This window comes from Moschus berezovskii, chromosome 8 (assembly GCF_049115385.1).
Source record: "Moschus berezovskii isolate FMDL1 chromosome 8, NW_MosBer_1.0, whole genome shotgun sequence".
Taxonomy (NCBI): Eukaryota; Metazoa; Chordata; class Mammalia; order Artiodactyla; family Moschidae; genus Moschus; species Moschus berezovskii.
Window position 1 is genome coordinate 53,005,584 of NC_142467.1, and position 17,312 is coordinate 53,022,895.

The 17,312-nt window shown below is 46.6% G+C and overlaps 1 protein-coding gene across 3 annotated transcripts in view; it reads left to right on the forward strand.

Moving 5' to 3' along the window:
* The window catches only part of DPYSL3 (dihydropyrimidinase like 3), a 121,281-nt gene that overhangs the window by 91,845 nt on the left and 12,124 nt on the right, over positions 1–17,312 (forward strand). For all 3 annotated transcript variants that reach the window (XM_055428829.2, XM_055428831.2, XM_055428830.2), the window contains 5 exons: positions 748–809; positions 1,892–1,972; positions 8,418–8,486; positions 12,822–12,942; positions 16,774–16,930. In XM_055428829.2, the coding sequence (XP_055284804.1) occupies positions 748–809; positions 1,892–1,972; positions 8,418–8,486; positions 12,822–12,942; positions 16,774–16,930 (490 nt within the window). The remainder of the gene's footprint in view (positions 1–747; positions 810–1,891; positions 1,973–8,417; positions 8,487–12,821; positions 12,943–16,773; positions 16,931–17,312) is intronic.

Genomic DNA, 17,312 nt, shown 5'->3' on the forward strand with positions numbered 1-17,312 from the left:
ATGCTGTGATTCATGGGGTCGCAAAGAGTCGGACACGACTGAGCGACTGAACTGACCTGAACTGATGAACAGTGTATTTGGAGGGAGAAATTAAATGGCTCTTTCTTTTTAACCCTGATGATTTAGGTATTTAAGCCCAGGTTGAACCTTGATTTCTGCACATTAGCTCTGTTAGTTCCCTGGGGACTGGCTCTAGATCTCAGTTCTGTCTCAGACCCAACACCCTGCCCAGGCCGGGTGGAGAGCTGACATTCACAAAGAGCAAAATCAACTGATCCCAGGAGGTCAACCATATGCCAGTGCTAAGAGCTCTGCATGTTTTCAACCACCTTATGAAGCAGGATGGTGCTTCATAATAATGGAAATTATTTTTCCATTTTACAGATGAGGAAACCGAGACTCAAGAGGTTAGAACGTGGTGTCACTCCTAGTGTGTGTACACAGCTGGTGTGCTGCAGTGATTCTCAACACTGTGCTGCCCTGAGCAGTGTTCAGGCTTGTTGACCCTCTGGGCTGGGAACAGTGTAGGGGGAGGCAGAAAAGAGGTGCAGAAGAAGAGACCTATGATGTCAGAGGAATTGTCAGTTTTTCAGAGTAGAGGACATAGGGAAATGCTCTTGAAGAATGTGATGTGTCCACTTTGCACTGGGTGGGGCCTGTGGTGCACTCAGGGTGGAAAGCGCAGGATGCAACGAGATGATGACCACGTTGTCCTCCTCCTGTCTCCCCTCCCCTCCTGTCTTGCAGGGGTGAACTCCTTCATGGTTTACATGGCCTACAAGGATTGGTATCAAGTGTCCAACACGGAGGTAACAACCCACCGTGTGTGGTTTGGGGTCTCTGGATGGGTTTCCTGTGGTGGCCGGTGACCTTGGCTATTGGCACGTGAGTCACTGTGGTTCGTGTGGGAGAATGCTGGGCAAGACAGCTTCTTGAAGTCCTCACCGTCCATGCTACACTTCCAGTAAGGTAGCATGCAGGGTGCCAGGGGCAAGGCAGACTGGGAGTTAGGATTTCCCCTGGGAGCAACTTTCTCAAAAGGACAAGAGGAAGGGTGTGTCTAAATCTCCATCTACCCAACAAATTCTATGCCTCTCGGGAGTTCAGGGGAAGTGTAAGTGCTCAGCCTTGCAGGGTAAAGGAGGGCCATCTGCTCTTTGGGCCCATCACACCAGCTTGCCTTTGACTTCCTTCCTATGAAAGGCATGGGGTGTGCTTGTTTCAGACAAACCTTAACTTCTCAGAAGAAATGCAAAACATGAATTCCCATACTTCCCAGCAAGGAGATGAAGGGTGGTCTGCCTGCGAGGCTAAGAGATAGAGATGTCAGCTTTTGAGTTAGCTTCTGGCTGGCTGCAGTGCCTTTAGGTAGTGTTGAGAAGGATTTTGAAGCACTGTCTGAATTTAGTGGGAAATAATTCCATTTAAAGTGTGTGCAGGAGACAGAGTGGTGGGGTTAGTATCGCTTTGTTAGGTGTTCTCCCTGTCTGCCTAGGAGACACGACGGGTTTTCCTTCCATAGACAGATGTTTAGAGTTCCTAAGTTCCTTTGGACTAGCTCTCCTCTCTGGTCTCTTTGATGATGTATGTTTTAGTCTGTATGTCTGCCCTGGTCACTTACTTCCTTTGGTTGATCCCATTTATTTTATTATTTTAATTATTTACTTATTTTGGCTTCTCTGGGTCTCAGTTGTGGCATGTGGGATCTAGTTCCCTGACCGGGGCTGGAACTCAGGTCCACTTCATTGGGAGTGTGGAGGCTTACCTACTGGACCACCAGGGAGGTCCAGACCCCATTTCTTTTAGCTCCCACTCTAGTCATGGACCTGTGCATGCGATTACTAAAAGCGTGGTGTCCTGTGAAGGTGACAAGGCCTCATTTCTGTTTCAGCTATATGAGATCTTCACGTGTCTGGGAGAGCTGGGGGCCATCGCTCAGGTGCACGCTGAGAACGGGGACATCATTGCCCAGGTAACAAGGCGTGGCTCCCTGCAGTGCAGGGGCTTCTCGGGCGAGCATTTCTCATTTCTTCAGTGTTACCGGAGCTCTCAAGCTCTAAACCCTCCTAAGCACTGTGCTAAAAACAGAACCTGGCCTCAAGGACCTCACAGTCTAGGAGGAGGAAGTATGAGGGCAAATAGACAAGCAAGGAAGGAAATATCAATCGAAGGTGCTAATAAAGCATTCTGGGAACCAGGGCAGACATCCTGGCAGAGGAGGTTCTCACACTGGGCCTTTTGGTAGGATAGCATCACTGATTTCTGTTTTGAAAGTGAGTCTGAGCTACATGACATGCTCTGTCCTAAAGAAAAACTTAAGACAGCGTTTCTCAGAAGCCAGAAATCTGATCCAGGACTGCGTAAATCCTGGCCTTAGACAACGAAGAATTGGCGTCTTGTGGGGATCAGACATCCCACTGGTTTCCTAGAAATCATATTGAGCAACCCGAGGAAAGAGTGATGAAAGCAAGACCCCAAGGCCCAAACTGATCGTTTGTAAGGAAGCAGAAAGCACTTCTGTCTCCATCTCCTGGGGTGCTTAATGGGCTCAATGCACAGATGTGTCTTCGCCAGGGTTCTGTTTATCTCAGAAGTGTTCAGGGTTGGCTTCCGCTGGGAGGACGCAGCCAGCAAGGAGTTTCAGCTCTCTCAGTCCATTTGATAACATTAACAGTAAGAGCGCTTTATTCATTCTTCCTGAGAGTGTTCCCAAGTACTCCGTGCCAGGCACTAGGCTCTAGAGGGAGTCAGCACAGAGGCAGGCCAGCACTCTTGAGTGCTTGGGCTGTGCTGTAGATGTTGTCCAGAACGTGGCAAACGTGGTCAGGAGGGATGTGGGAGCATGTTGAGACCCACCCTGACCTCAGCTTCTGCCACAAGTCCCATTGGACAGCACTTGCTGCTGTGTGCCGGGCCCTGGCCAGGGCTCTCATGTGTTCCCATCCAGGTCTTCACCCAACCCTTTCAGGATGGCACCAGCCTCCCCCCACCTCTATAGATGAGAACACTGAGGCTCTGAAGGGTGAGGTCACCGGCCCAGGGACCACAGCGAGTAACTGGGAGAACTTAGTCTTAGCCTCTCAGCAGGTGTGCCTCCGTGGGCATCTCTACCCAGAGATGGAGAGAAGGCGCCCTCTCCACCCGTCCAGCTGCAGGCTCAGCACCCGAGCTGTGCAGGCTGCAGCTGTCAGGCCTTCAACTCCGAGTGTTGTCTCTCCAAGGGAGGAGGCGAGCTCAACGTGCAGTTTCCACTCCCTTATGACCAACGAGGCTAATTAGTTGGGCCCCTGACAGCCTGCTCCCACGCCCCACCGCACACCCAGATAATGAAGTCACTTTCCAAGGAGGCTCCAAATGCCTTGCTCCCATGGGAGGCATCGTAGAAGTATTGGAGCTGTCACTTCTCTCCTCCCCATCTTCCAAGGTTTCAGGGGAGCGGCCAGATGCCCCAGCCCTCCCTCCGGATTCCCTCTCAGCCAGACTCCCTGCTTCTTCATGCTTGACTCTGTGGAGGCAGATGGGCTCCAACTCTCAGCCCCTTTCCAGCTTTCTCTGTGGCTTCTGAGCGCAGAAGTGGCTCTGGTGTTCCCTGCCCATCCCCTTCCCCCACCTTGGGCAGATCTATTCTCCTCAGGAAGAGAATAAGGCTATTTTTCCCCCCACTGGAATGAGTTTCTCATATGTGTTTATTAAATTCAGCTCGAGCTGAGAGATTTTATCACCTTGTTTAAATGGAGGCAGCTGCTGTGCTCAGAGCTTCTTGCTGCACTTTATGCAAAGTGACTAAAGAGCGAGAAGAAATATTTCCTATGGGTACCAATAAGGGACATTTTCAAAAGTTTCAACAGCATCTTTAGCCAATCATCCATCAAATACCTACTGAATGCCTACTGTGTGCCAGGCCTTGGAGAGGGAAGGTGAAAAAGACAGGGTCCCTTTCTTCATGGAGCAACCCAAACTGTGATGTAATAATAGCAGTGATCAGTACCTCAAAGAGCCCACACATCCCCCACCCACATCAGGTGACATCCATGGGCCTTTACAGGCTATTCTTAACCATCGAGCTGTAGGGACCCCACAGCTTGGGGAATAGATCATCCCAGTGCACTAGAATCAACTGTGGAGCTTAAAGAATGATCTCTGGGATTCTCTGAGCTCAAGAGAGCCTGAGTGGGGAGGTCCAAGTAGACCTCGGTCAAGTGTATCCTGGAAAAATTGGCGGTGATGGGAGTGCTCAGAGACCATTACTCGAGCCCGTTTCATCCCGTGCCTTGTCCTAACACTTTTGGACAAGGTAGGAGTGAGAGTGTTGTGTGAGACAGAAGATCCTTAGTTGGACACCTCATCCCTGTGTGGCTTCACGAAGCAGTTCAGAGTCAAAACCCACCAGGGCTGGGAAGAAGAAGTTGTATCCAGTCCAAGCTTTGATGGGAGGGGAAGAATGAAAAGTGGAGGTGCTCTGCTGGCAGTGTCAGCCTCTGACCTTTTGTCAAATTCTATAGATCTGGAAGCAGTGACCATTTTACTTCTCGTGGCTGCTTATAGTAAATGTATCTTCCTTTCTCCAAATCCGTAAAATATTTAAGTGAGTAAAAACATAAAAAAACAAAAAGTATTCTTTTTCAGGGAGAAGGAATCCCTTCCTTTCTAAGCATCTCATAGTCTCTGGATATGATACAGCCTTGTTCAGCTCACTCCTTCCTTTATCTCCTGTGTCACCAGCACGAGGTTCCTAGGAACTGGCCTCAGTGCTTGAGTGTGAATGTCTGCAAAACTGCAGCTCTGCTGCTGAGGACTGGTGCCAGCTCCAATTAACCTAGCCACCTGCTTCTTCCAGAAAGCCAGCCAAGTCTGAGGAATTTAGCCATCAGTCACAAGGGGTAGAGAGCTCCACAACCTAGTTAAATAGAATTTAACCAAAAGGCTAAGTCAGGTAATGCTGTATTTAGAGGCATTATTTTGTCTGGTTAAATGCTGAATCTGCTTATGCTTATTGTAACCATCCATTTAAAGCATGAGAGTCTGAGGGGCTTATTAAAATGCAGAATCCTAGATTCTACCTCGTATATTCTGATTTGGGAGACCTGGGTAGAGCAGACATCTGCACTTTTACAAAAGCAACTCAGGAGATTCTGATGCAAGCGGTGGGTGGACCATCTTTCGATTAGACTAGTCCATCATCACTTTTTCAAGCCTCAGTTCAGTTCAGTTCAGTCGTTCAGTCGTGTCCGACTCTTTGCGACCCCATGGACTGCAGCTCATCAGGCTTCCCTGTCCATCACCAGCTCCCGGAGCTTACTCAAACTCATGTACATTGAGTCGGTGATGCCATCCAACCATCTTGTCCTCTGTTGTCCCCTTTAACTCCCGTCTTCAATCTTTCCCAGCATCAGGGTCTTTTTCAATGAGTCAGTTCTTCCCATCATGTGGCCAAAGTATTAGAGTTTCAACTTGAGCATCAGTCCTTCCAGTGAATATTCAGGACTGATTTCCTTTAGGATGGACTGGTTTGATTTCCTTGCAGTCCAAGAGACTCTCAAGAGTCTTCTCCAACACCACAGTTCAAAGGCATCAGTTCTTAAGCACTCAGCTTTCTTTATAGTTCAACTATCACATCCATACATGACTACTGGAAAAACTACAGCTTTGACTAGAAGGACCTTTGTTGGCAAAGTAATGTCTCTGCTTTTTAATGTGCTGTCTAGGTTGGTCGAAGCCTTTCTTCCAAGGAGTAAGCGTCTTTTAATGTCATGGCTACAGTCACCATCTGCAGTGATTTTGGAGCCCAAAGAAATAAAGTCTGTCACTGTTTCCATTGTTTCCCCATCTATTTGCCATGAAGTGATGGGACCAGATGCCATAATCTTAGTTTTCTGAATGTTGAGTTTTAAGCCAACTTTTTCACTCTCCTCTTTCACTCTCATCAAGAGGCTCTTTAGTTCTTCTTCACCTCCTGCCGTAAATGTGGTGTCATCTGCATATCTGAGGTTATTGATATTTCTCCTGGCAGTCTTGATTCCAGCTTGTGCTTCATCCAGTCCATCATTTCTCCTGATGTACTCTGCATATAAGTTAAATAAGCAGGGTGACAATATACAGCCTTGATGTACTCCTTTTCCTGTTTGGAAAGGAGTCTGTTGTTCCACGTCCAGTTCTAACTGTTGCTTCCTGACCTGCATACAGGTTTCTCAAGAGGCAGGTTAGGTGGTCTGGTATTCCCATCTCTTTCAGAATTTTTCCACAGTTTGTTGTGATCCACACAGTCAAAGGCTTTGACATAGTCAATAAAGCAGAAATAGATGTTTTTCTGGAACTCTGTTGCTTTTTCGATGATCCAGCAGATGTTGGCAATTGATCTCTGGTTCCTCTGCCTTTTCTAAAACCAGCTTGAACATCTGGAAGTTCACGGTTCACATACTGTTGAAGCCTGACTTGGAGAATTTTGAGCATTACTTTGCTATAGCATGTGAGACGAGTGCAGCTGTGTGGTAGTTTGAGCATTCTTTGGCATTGCCTTTCTTTAGGATTGGAATGAAAACTGACGTTTTCTAGTCCTGTTTTCTAATCCTGACGTTTTCTAGGCCATTGCTGAGTTTTCCAAATTTGCTGGCATATTGAGTGCAGCACTTTCACAGCATCATCTTTTAGGATTTGAAATAGCTCTACAGGAATTCCATCACCTCCACTAGCTTTGTTCGTAGTGATGCTTTTTAAGGTCCATTTGACTTCTCATTCCAGGATGTCTGGTTCTAGGTGAGTGATCACATCATCGTGGTTATCTGGGTCATGAAGATCTTTTTTATATAGTTCTTCTAAGGCAATGGCAAGCCACTCCAGTACTCTTGCCTAGAAAATCCCATGGACGGCGGAGCCTGGTAGTTCATGGGGTCACTACAAGTCAGACATGACTGAGCGATTTCACTTTTTTTTCACTCTTCTTAGTATCTTCTGCTTCTATTAGGTCCATACCATTTCTGTCCTTTATTGTGCCCATCTTTGCATGAAATGTACCCTTGGTATCTCTAATTTTCTTGAAGAGACTTCTAGTCTTTCCCATTCTAGTTTTCCTCTATTTCTTTGCATTGATCCCTGAGGAAGGCTTTCTTATCTCTCCTTGCTATTCTTTGTCACTCTGCATCCAAATGGGTATATCTTTCCTTTTCTCCTTTGCCTTTCACTTCTCTTCTTTTCACAAATGTTTGTAAGTCCTCCTCAGACAATCATTTTGCCTTTTTGCGTTTCTTTTTTCTTGGGGATGGTCTTGATCACTGCCTCCTGTACAATGTCATGAACCTCCATCCATAGTTTATCAGGCACTCTGTGTATCAGATCTAATCCCTTGAATCTATTTTTCACTTCCACTGTATAATTGTAAGGGATTTGATTTAGGTCATACCTAAGTGGTCTAGTGGTTTTCCCTGCTTTCTACAATTTAAGTCTGAATTTGGCAATAAGGAGTTCATGATCTGAGCCACAGTCAGCTCCCAGTTTTGTTTTTTCTGACTGTATAGAGCTTCTCCGTCTTTGGCTGCAAAGAATATAATCAATCTGATTTCAGTATTGACCATCTGGTGATGTCCATGTGTAGAGTCTCCTCTTGTGTTGTTGGAAGAGGGTGTATGCTATGACCAGTGTGTTCTCTTGGCAGAACTGTTAGCTTTTGCCCTGCTTCATTCTGTACTCCAAGGCCAAATTTGCCTGTTATTCCAGGTATCTCTTCATTTTCTACTTTTGCATTCCAATCCCCTATAATGAAAAGGCATCTTTTTGGGGTGTTAGTTCTAGAAGGTCTTGTGGGTCTTCATAGAACAGTTCAAGTTCAGCTTCTTCAGCATTACTGGTCAGGGTGTAGACTTGAATTACTGTGATACTGAATGGTTTGCCTTGGAAACGAACAGAGATCATTCTGTCGTTTTTGAGATTGCATCCAAGTACTGCCTTTCGGACTCTTTTGCTGACTGTTATGGCTACTCCATTTCTTCTGAGAGATTCTTGCCCACAGAAGTAGATATAATGGTCATCTGACTTAAATTCACCCATTCCAGTCCATTTTAGTTTGCTGATTCCTAAAATGTCTACATTCGCTCTTGCCATCTCCTTTTTGACCACTTCCAATTTGCCTTGATTCATGGACCTAACATTCTAGGTTCCTATGCGATATTGCTTTTCACAGCATTGGACTTTACTTCCATCACCAGTCACATCCACAACTGGGTATTGTTTTTGTTTTGGCTCCTTTTCTTTATTCTTTCTGGAGTTATTTTTCCACTGATCTCCAGTAGCATATTGGGAACCTACTGACCTGGGGAGTTCATCTTTCAATGTCCTATCTTTTTGCATTTTCATACTGTTTCATAGTGTTTCAGGCCTCAGTTGAGCTCATATAAAAATTGTTCTCTATTCTTTTCTCATTCTAGGAGCAAACCCGGATGTTGGAAATGGGGATAACTGGCCCGGAAGGCCATGTACTGAGCAGACCAGAGGAGGTAATTTTCAGGAGCATGGGATGGGGGGGTTGGGGGCGCAGGGAGAGAAGTAGGAGCAGTGGAGGCTCTTTTTTTTTTTTTCTTTTTAGCAGCATCTTCCAGGAGACTCCTGTTATTACAGCAGCCTGGTTTATGGCCTGCTGCCCATTTTATTTTAATTTTTTAAAACTTTATTTTATATGGGAGTATAGCTGATTAACAGCATTGTGATAGTATTAGGTGGACAGCAAAGGGACTCAGCCATACATATGCATGTATCCATTCTGCCCCGTGCTGCCACGTAACATTGAGTAGAGTTCCCTGTGCTGTGCAGTAGGACCTTGTTAGTCATTTTAAATGTCCTGCTGTCCATTTTATATTGTAATGTTTGCAGCCAGCTCCCCCTCCCTCAGCACATACACATAAGGTGTGTGAACAGACTCTTTTGAAAGGTGCTGGGACTCTGTGAAGGCCAGACGGAAACTGGGATGTTTTTTCCAAAGACCATGTCTGACTGACCCAACTCAGGGCCCCTGAGAAAATTAGAAAGGAATGGAAGGAAAATACTTATTTCTGACCCCTGACCTCTCTAAAGAGAATACAAATCAGAGGGCACTCCACAGTACCTCAGTAGGATTGTATTTAAATAGCGGTAAATGTTTAAATCCATTCTTAATCAGTGTGAAGCCCAGAGACATTTCCACTTCTTCTTTTACTCCATATTCTGAGTCCTGCACAATATCAGCCATATTGATAGCGGGCTGAATGGGTTTTTCATAGGCATGATGTCTGTTGATTTGTATATGGTGACAAGGACATCCAGGTACACGTTTCCCACATGTAAGATGTGTGCTGATTAGCATCACTGCTTAGAAGCTGAAGAGTGAATGAATGGTAACTAGTGGCTGATTGGACATGTCTGGGCTGTCAGCAACTTCAGTGGCTGGCACAGGCCCAGAGCTGGGCACTGGCTGCCCGTATGCCTGAGAGCACATTGGCTTTCAGAGACTAGCCTGGCACCTGGAGGGAATTCCAGGGCCTCTGTGTCAGTGAAGTGAACCTTTCCTGTTCTATCATCCTGATCCCGGCATCCTGCAACAGGTAGGAGATGGATAAAGAAACTGTGGTACATATATACAATGGAATATTACTCAGTCATAAAAAAGAAGGAATCTGAGTGAGTTCTAGTGAGGTGGATGAATCTAGAGCCTGTTGCACAGAGTGAAGTAAGTCAGAAAGAGAAAAACAAATATCATATATTAATATATGGGTTCTAGAAAAACGGTATTGATGAACCTATTTGCAGGGAAGGACTGGAGATGCAGATGTAGAGAATGGACTTGTGGACACAGCAGAGGAAGGAGAGGGTAGGACACATGGAAAAAGTAGCATCGACATACGTACACTATCATGTGTAAAACAGACAGCTGGTGAGAAGTTGCTGTTTAACACTGGGAGCCCAGCCTGGCGTTCTGTGATGACCTTGAGTGGGGGGACGGGGAGGAGAAGGCGGGGATATATACACAGTTACGGCTGATTCACGTTGTACAGCAGAAACCCATGCAACATTATAAAGCAATTTTATTTCAACTAAAAAAAATTTTTAAAGACAGATAGGAGAAGGAATCACAACCAGAAATCACAATATTCCCATTGTTCATCTCTGTTAGGATCTTTTTAAAGAAAGAAACTGTAGCACAAATAGAGAAAAGTATTCTTGTCATGAAGGTACAGTGGATTTTCCCAAACTGAACACACATAGTTATACAGCTATCACCCAGTTGGAGAAACAGAACATTATCAGCACCCTAGAAACTCCATGTTTTTAATGCTGTTTTTGTTGTTGGTTGAAATAACATGTAATTTTGTGATCAAGGCTTTGGTCAAAGTGTTCCTGAAAAGTCTGTCTCCTGCATACCAAGTCCCTTCTCTGGAATACTTGCTTGTAGCTAGTGCTACACTCATTGCATATAACAGAGATATATCCTTTCCCCGGTCTGAGTACTGGCTATTACTGTTATGTAAAGAAGCTCAAGAGAGATGAAACCACAGGCCATCATGCTTGAAGGACTGGAAAACACCCAGTGTGAGCAGGCCAGGGTGATCAGCAGTTTGTGCAACTTTTCTTAAATGCTGGTCCCTGTGAAGATGTGCTGGCAGGATAGATTCCTACAGCAGCAGCCAGGGGATTTCTGAGCAAAGTCTATTTTTGTTCCTTGGTTTGTTTTTCCAACCCCCCCATCCCACCCTTCCTCCCTGTTCCTGTCTCCTTTTTAGTAAAAATCGTCTCAGCCATAGATCTCCACAACCCTGGAAGCCCTTGTGGGTGAAGTTGGAGGGTGATGTAACCTTCCAAAGATAGTCGTGTTGTCAACGTGCTGAAAACCCTGCAGTGCTCGGGGTGGCAGATGAGATCAAAAAGGCTGGGGCCGTGGTCATGGGGGAGCTGGAATGGTCAGCATAGGCACTAAGAAGGAGGCCTAGGCACGTGAGGAACAGCCCCTCTTGAGTTCAAAGCACACCTGGAGAGCATCTTGAGTGATGCTGTTCAGAGAGCTGAAGCCAAAGCTCAGAGATAGCTCCTGTGATGTCTGGGTGCTTCAGGAAGGTGGCCGCAGTCACTTGAGCTCCGGGATCTTGATCTTGCCACGTGGAACAGAGAGCAGCCTGGAGGGTGCTAGCTGGACCAGCCAAGTGCTTAGAGTCTGTTTGCTAAGCCGCACCCACCAAGGGCAGTGACTGGTTTGCATTATAAAAACATTAGACGTCTATCTGCAAGCTATTTTGATATTTTTAAAAGTGTTGGGCTGCATGGCTAACCAGCATGTCGTATTTATCCAAAAAGAAACTGTTGCCGATTGAAAGGAAAAATGCCAGCATGTCTGCTTTGGGCTGAATTGGACTAATTCGGGTTTTCAGTAGTAATGCAGGCTCTCTCCTTCTGGTCAGAAGCTGTCATCAGCCATACAGCCAAATAGCCAGCCTTCAGGGAACACTTGCCTTGTTCCAGGATTGGGCTCATTGCCTTACAAGGATGAACTATTTTAGTCCTCTCAATAACTCTGTATGTCAGGTCCTATTATTATCCCCACTTCACAGAGGAGGAAACTGAGCCTTTGGAAGGCTGTGTAACATTCCTGAGGTTACCCAGCTTCTAAATGGCAGACTCAGGACTTGGACCCAACTCATGAGAAGAGGCCAAGCTCTGAGATCCTGCCTTGTTAATAGAACAGGGGAAGGTTCATTATCGTACTTATTACAGTCAATTGTGTTGGTTGGCACATTCAAAAACATGACTTCTACATTAGGATGGGCTGGAGAAGATCAGTAATAAAAGAAATCTTGGAGTTGAGAAGCCTGGGGATGATTGGTATAAGAAACGCCTACCATCCAAGAAAGGATTTAATACCTAGTAGCCTTCACTGGCGGAGAAGGCAATGGCAACCCACTCCAGTACTCTTGCCTGGAAAATCCCATGGACAGAGGCGCCTGGTAGGCTGCAGTCCATGGGGTCGCTAAGAGTCAGACATGACTGAGTGTCTTCACTTTCACTTTCCACTTTCATGCATTGGAGAAGGAAATGGCAACCCACTTCAGTATTCTTGCCTGGAGAATCCCAGGGACGGGGGAGCCTGGTGGACTGCTGTCTATGGGGTCGCACAGAGTCAGACACGACTGAAGCGACTTAGCAGCAGCAGCAGCCTTCACTGGGGGCTTCCCAAGTGGTGCTGGTGGTAAAGAACCCACCTGCCAATGCAGGAGATATAAGAGACACAGGTTTGATCCCTGGGTTGGGAAGATCCCCGGGAGGAGGGCATGGCAACCCACTCCAGTATTCTTGCCTGGAGAGAATTCCTTGGACAGAGGAGCTTGGCAGGCTACAATCCATAGGGTTGCAAAGAATTGGACATGACTGAAGCAACTTAACATGCACACAGGCAGCCTTCACTGGTTATATATCTTGCTGTTGGGGTTATGTTTGCCCAGGGATTCTGTCCTGGGTAGATTGGGGAGCAAAGGCTTCCATTATATGTGGCCCTTGTGATAATCACAGGAAGAGGAGAGAAGAGGCCACTGATGCAGTGCCCACTCTGGTCAGGCACTGCTCTCACCTAACAATCCCCTGCTTACACACCCTCCTGATCTCCACTTCCCAGGAGAGGAGCAGGGTCTGAGCTGCCAGTGAAGGGACAGAGTTGGAAGAAACATATCTGAGGTTTGGATCCAGGGCGTGGAGCTCCAGGTCCTCAAGGCTTGTAACCTCTGTTTGGCACTGCCTTCTTAGTCTGTGGAGGCCGGGGGTGGTGCTGGGAGACAGTCCTGTTCCCTTTGACTCCCAGGGATTGTTTCTTGCAGCTGGAAGCTGAGGCTGTGTTCCGTGCTATCACCATCGCTAGCCAAACCAACTGTCCTCTCTACGTCACGAAGGTCATGAGCAAGAGTGCGGCCGACCTCATCTCGCAAGCCAGGAAAAAAGGTGATTTGGGCTCCAGAGATCTCAGAACCCCTGAAGAGCCATGTGACTTCTTCCTCCCAGCTGTTCTGTATCAGCGGGGCCTGTTTGGCTCATTGCCCTGCTCTCTGGGAAGCCCCTCATCTTTGTTAGTCCGTTGGATCCTTTCTGCATCCTGTGTGGATGGTGGGATCTCAGGGTTTTTTCTACTTGGCAGATGAGTAAACTGAGACTCAGGAAGGGTAAGTGGTCTGCCCAAGATGATACAGCTTAAATCTTTTCTTTGGAGAGTTGGTACATCTTTTATTCTCCCTGTGATCTTTCACTGTCAGTTAATATTATCTGAACTTTATAAATGGACATATTAGTCAGGATTATATTGAGTGCAGCAGTCAGAATCCCCGCCAAACGGACTTAAACAATTATTGGCTGAAGGTGTTTTAGGCATGGCTGGATCAAGGGATTTAAACAATACTATTATGGCTCTGTCACTCTTACTCCTTTCTGGACTCTGCTTTCTTCTCTTTTGGCTTTATCTTCAGTATGAACAGTGACAAGAATTAATGCTAAAGCTGCTATTGTCCTCCACAGTTGATGGGGCATGATGAAGGAGTGGAGAATGTCTTTTCCAACAGCTCAAGCAAAAGTCCCCAGAAAGACTGCCATTTCCTTGGCTTGGGGCGTGGGTTCATCTCTGAACCAGTATCTGCTCCTGAGATGGTGTAATTGGCCAGGGTTGAGGGGATGGAGTGCAGGGGTTCCCACCCCATGAGCCATGCAGGTCAGCACATGTTATTTCAGAGCAGGTGTTGAATGGGTCTCTATACCATATCCAGCTACGGTATGGCTGTCATGACCCCAAGCTCTGTAATCAAGACCTTCTGATGTCTGCTTCCTTCCTCCGTGGCTGTTAACTTAGCTTCCTGTGCTCACCTTGTGCCAAGCTTAAGTTTATCTTCATTTCAAAGCTTGGTTTCTTGCTCTCTATTGGTGTCCTCGGTGGCACCTTAATGGCCCCACTAGTGAAGTTGAGACCTAGGGGCCGTAGGGGTTTGTGTTTAGTTGCAAGGGTGGATTTCCTAGGACCGGCTATACGATCATGCCTGCCGTGTGCCAGTCGGGAGACCCACGATGAGTGACTCATTTCCCAAACTCAGAACTGGTCTGTGAAACTCCACATGTGAGTGTCTGAGGGGAATAAAAATAGTCCCAGCTGACTGACGGCCAAGTGTGTGGCTGCCTGGCCTTCCGGCAGAGGAGACCCTTTTCTTCTGGGAGGGGAAGCTTCCTTATTGCCCCGACAGCCTTTTGAGCTGGCTGATTCTGGGGCACCGCCTGCCTTACCCTGGTCACAGGAAGCCTGCTGTTTCTCTCTCGGCTTCTAAGTGTCTCCATATGATACCGCTCGGCTGCGCTGCTGGGTATGAGTCATCGGGACAGAACCAGGAAAGCAGTCCAGTGCTCCTTACCCAGTCTTCAAGAAGGGGAAAAAAGGAAAAGGAGAAGGGATCCCTGATAGTGGGGACTACTGTGCTTCCAATGCAGGGGGAACAAGTTCTATCACTGGTCGGGGAATTAAGATCCCACCTGCCATGGAACCAAAAATAGAAAGGAAAAGTTCATGGAGGACACCCCCACACCTCTCCCCCTGGCCACCTAGCATCCTCACCCTCTTGTGACTTCTGCTGGTGGCAACATCCAACGTGGGACCCATTCTTGGTTGATCTGGGGGCTTCAAAGACAGGGTGTTTCAATTGTATGCTGAGTCTTGTTTTAAATTTCATGTAGAAAAATTCTTCACCCTTAGCCTTTTGGATCATGACTCTAGCAAGGAGAACTAGTACAGCTTGGTCTCCAAGGTAGAAGGAAGGCATCACTTTAGTGATGAAAGATTGGCTGCTGAGATTGAAGCCAATAGACGTGTCATGAACTGCCATCCTCAGGGAGAGTGAGGAGCATTCAGAGCGAGATGACAGAGTATGGCTGGCTTCATTCTTACCTCTGGACCAGAGGAGTTTAAGTCCCAGGGTGTTTAATCCCCAAGTGCTCTGTAGCTTGTCTGCCTGGCTGCTCAGAATCAACATTAGGAATTTCAGTTTAGTGAGGGCCAACACTATGCCTTGCACTGAGAGAACTACTTCAAATGTATTGTCATGTAGAACTCACGAAGGACCCTGAGAATTTGGCATTTGTTGTCACCATTTTTCCAACGAGGAAATTGAAGCCCATCTTGTCCAGAATCTCCCAGCTGGGGAGAGGTAGACTCCAAAGCCAGTTGTAGTAAATTACAATCTTTGCTTATTCTAGTCTTCTGTCTAAAGATAGTCCAAAGGGAGAGGCATCCACATTTGTTTTTATTTCTCTTAATGTTATTTGAGTGCTTGCTTTTTATTTATTCACTTCTTTGTTGCTTTAGTTGGGTAAATATTTTTGGAGAGCCCTTGAAATTCTCATTGGTCCTGTGTGGATCCTTCTCACTCCCATCCCAAGGAGCAGGACTATCTTGTGGGAATCTTTGCTGTTGCTTCCTTATTTTGCACGTGGCAGACATTGCAAGTCAGTCATGAGTGTTCTCTAGTGAGACCAGAGCATATTTAGAATTCTTCCCAATACAAGCAACCAAAACCATTTGATTGGAGCTGAACCTAGGCAAAAGCTGTAGTCTTGGCCATAGAGCCTTCTTAGATGTTCATCTTGTGGGGAACCTGAATGTGGAAGGTGGACGACCAAACTTACAGAAGCCGAGGGCAGCACCAGCATCTTTAGCCCAAGAATCTGGCACAAAGACACTTGGTACCAACCCACCCTCTCTGAGATGGCATTTGCCTTCTGTGTCACCATCCCTTCTTTAAGAAACAGCTTAGGTTAGTATGTGTCCCAATATCCTTCCTCCTGTCTTCCGGTTTGGGCATTTCAGCCCTGCATTCCAAAAACAGGGTCCTAGAAGCCAGCCTCATCTTTGCTGTGTCCCAGGTTGCTGGGTGTCCTTGAGCAAATTCCCTTGTTGCCGTAGGTTAAGGAGTAACAAACATGATGGGAAAAAGATCATGAGGCCTGTCATCCATGGGAATGGGTTTAAAGTGTGTCCATGCAGCAGCAGAATCTAGCAGTTCCCAGTGACGTGGGCACATATGGGGCTTTGGACTCTGCAGTGGAAAGGAGTATGAGGTGTAAAGAAATAATTTTTCCTTAGCATCTCCCAAGTGCCAGACACTCTGTGTATGCCAAACCCTTCATCTTCACAAGGCTGGGAAGTAGACCTTGTCTTAATGTCATCAACTCCAGGACCAATTTATTCCACATTTTCGCATTGCTGAAATGGGGATGAATCTTATAGTTAATGTATATATTTTTTCTTTTGCTTCAACTTTTAATTTACCTCAAAATTTGAGAAGAAATGCTGCATCTTGTGGGGCTTCCCAGGTGGCTCAATGGTAAAGAATCTGCCTGCCAATGCAGGAGACATGGGTTCAATCCCTGGGTCAGAAAGATTTCCCTGGAGAAGGAAATGGCAGTCCACTCCAGTTTTCTTGCTTGGAAAATCCCATTGACAGAGTGACCTGGTGGGCTACAGTCCGTGGGGTCGCAAAGAGTTGGACACGACTGAGCCATTGAGCATGAATGCATGCTGCATCTTGCAACTAGTGGCTTCTGCCAAATACAAAATTGTTCCCATTTAGAAGATAGAAAAGCAAAGGCTTAGAAAAGCTGGGAATGTGCACTTGAAAAACCCCACCTGCCTGACTTCAGAGTCACATCTTTGAGAAAGCTGAGTAGGGACCATGATTATCTAAGCCTGTCCCAGGGCAGCACATATATTATGCAAACCCATTGCCTCTCATCCACCCCTTCCAGGAAATGTGGTCTTTGGTGAGCCCATCACTGCCAGCCTGGGCACAGATGGGACCCATTACTGGAGCAAGAATTGGGCCAAGGCGGCTGCGTTTGTGACATCCCCACCTCTGAGTCCTGACCCGACCACTCCAGACTACATCAACTCCTTGCTGGCCAGGTTGGTGCAGAATGACAAGCAGTGGGTGTTGCGTGGAGACGTCTTAGGGCTAATGGAATGAGGAGCAGGGCCACCCATCCATCAGCTAGACTAGAGAAAAGCACATCAGGAATTCCCCTGCAGTGCTGAGCACAGACAATGGGCTCTCCACCGTTGTATTTTAAAAGGTACTCCAGTAATCATTTTAGTAATGGTAACAGCAGTTAATACATATTGTATGCCAAGCACTAGGGTGAGATTACACATGTGATCTCATTGTTCCTTACAACAGACATCACCCTGAGTGAGGATCATCACTATTTTACAGATTGAGCAATTGAAGGTCCAGGAGACAAAAAATCACTTTCCTAGTTTTAACAGCTGGTCATGAGGACCACCGAAC